Source organism: Vitis vinifera, chromosome 17 (genome assembly GCF_030704535.1).
Source record: "Vitis vinifera cultivar Pinot Noir 40024 chromosome 17, ASM3070453v1".
NCBI lineage: Eukaryota > Viridiplantae > Streptophyta > Magnoliopsida > Vitales > Vitaceae > Vitis > Vitis vinifera.
Genome location: NC_081821.1, coordinates 14,096,303 through 14,097,492, shown reverse-complemented (window position 1 = coordinate 14,097,492; position 1,190 = coordinate 14,096,303). Strand labels below are relative to the sequence as shown.

The following is a 1,190-nucleotide window of genomic DNA, read 5'->3' as shown; positions in this document are numbered from 1 at the left end:
GTGGTTCTAGCATTAAAAGAAGATAGGGAGATGTGCAGAATGTTGAAACTCAAATGGGCATACACAGCAACCTGCACTGTGTTTTGTGACCAACATGCAAAAGTTTGTACCATTTAATATTTCAAAGGGAACATAAGGAAAGTATGTACTGATCCGAACTCAGTCCATGTTAAGCTTCATTATTTTCGAAAGTTCAGTAAAGAAGTGCAGACACATGTCCAATTCTGATGCTCTTTGTAGTAAATATGGAGGAAAAAAACCGCAAACAACTAAGTATGCCTTATAAATGATTAGAAAGATAGTGTGAAAATTCAAAGAATTAAATTAGATAAAAAGAATGAAAAGAAAAATCAAAGAATTAAATTAGAATGATAGAAACAAAAAAAAATGGATGTTTCATTTCCACTCAAACTTCATCTCACATCGCATTTTTCAGTCCAAAAAATAATTGAATTAAAGAACAATGAAACAAAGAAATCTCTTGAAAAATAGATGATCAAAGGTACTCCCGGAGAAAAAGCAGATCAAACGAGTAGGAAAGCAACAGCAACCATGGCTGCCATCAGCAGCTGATACCCAGACACCGAGATCCCATAAGCAGAACTGGGTGCTGGTGCTGTGGGGGTGGAGGGGGCTGGTGCTGCGGGGGTAGAGGGGGCTGGCGCTGCGGGGGTGGAGGGTGCTGATGCTGCGAGGGTGGAGGGGGCTGATGCAGGAGACACCCACGCTTCCAGCACTATGATGGCAAGCTTCTGTCCATAGTTGGCACAATGGTCGTTCACACCACAAATATACCACTTCCTTCCAGGGGTGGCCAGTGTAATCACATCATTTCCAGTGGTAAGAGCCTCATTTGCTGGTGGTATAGTGCAGTTTGTGAAGGCAGTACCGTTAACTTTGAAGACATTATGCCTTCCCGCCGTGTATTTGAAGACTGCATGTATGAGAATTGACGACAATATCTTTAGCAGCTTGAATTAAAAGAAGTCATAAAGGGAAAAGAAAGTGATAGTTTGAGCTACATTACCTAGTTTATCACCAACATGAAAGACTTTGTCCTTGGCCCAGGCTACATAGTCGAAATTAATGGTCCAACCTTGATCATCTCCAACAGTAAACTCAGTTGCCATGGCCACAGCAGGAAGAACAATTGCGAAGATTGCAAGGGCAGCTAAATGTTTAGAAGCCAT

At 41.6% G+C, this 1,190-nt stretch overlaps 1 protein-coding gene across 1 annotated transcript; it reads right to left on the bottom strand.

The window, feature by feature from the left end:
* Nucleotides 1-524: 524 nt before the first annotated feature.
* LOC104878518 (blue copper protein 1a-like) lies at nucleotides 525-1,190 on the bottom strand. The gene is made up of 2 exons (XM_010649061.2): nucleotides 1,028-1,190; nucleotides 525-934 (listed from the first exon to the last, which is right to left on the bottom strand). The coding sequence occupies exons 1-2, from the start codon at nucleotides 1,188-1,190 to the stop codon at nucleotides 525-527; spliced, it is 573 nt and encodes a 190-aa protein (XP_010647363.2).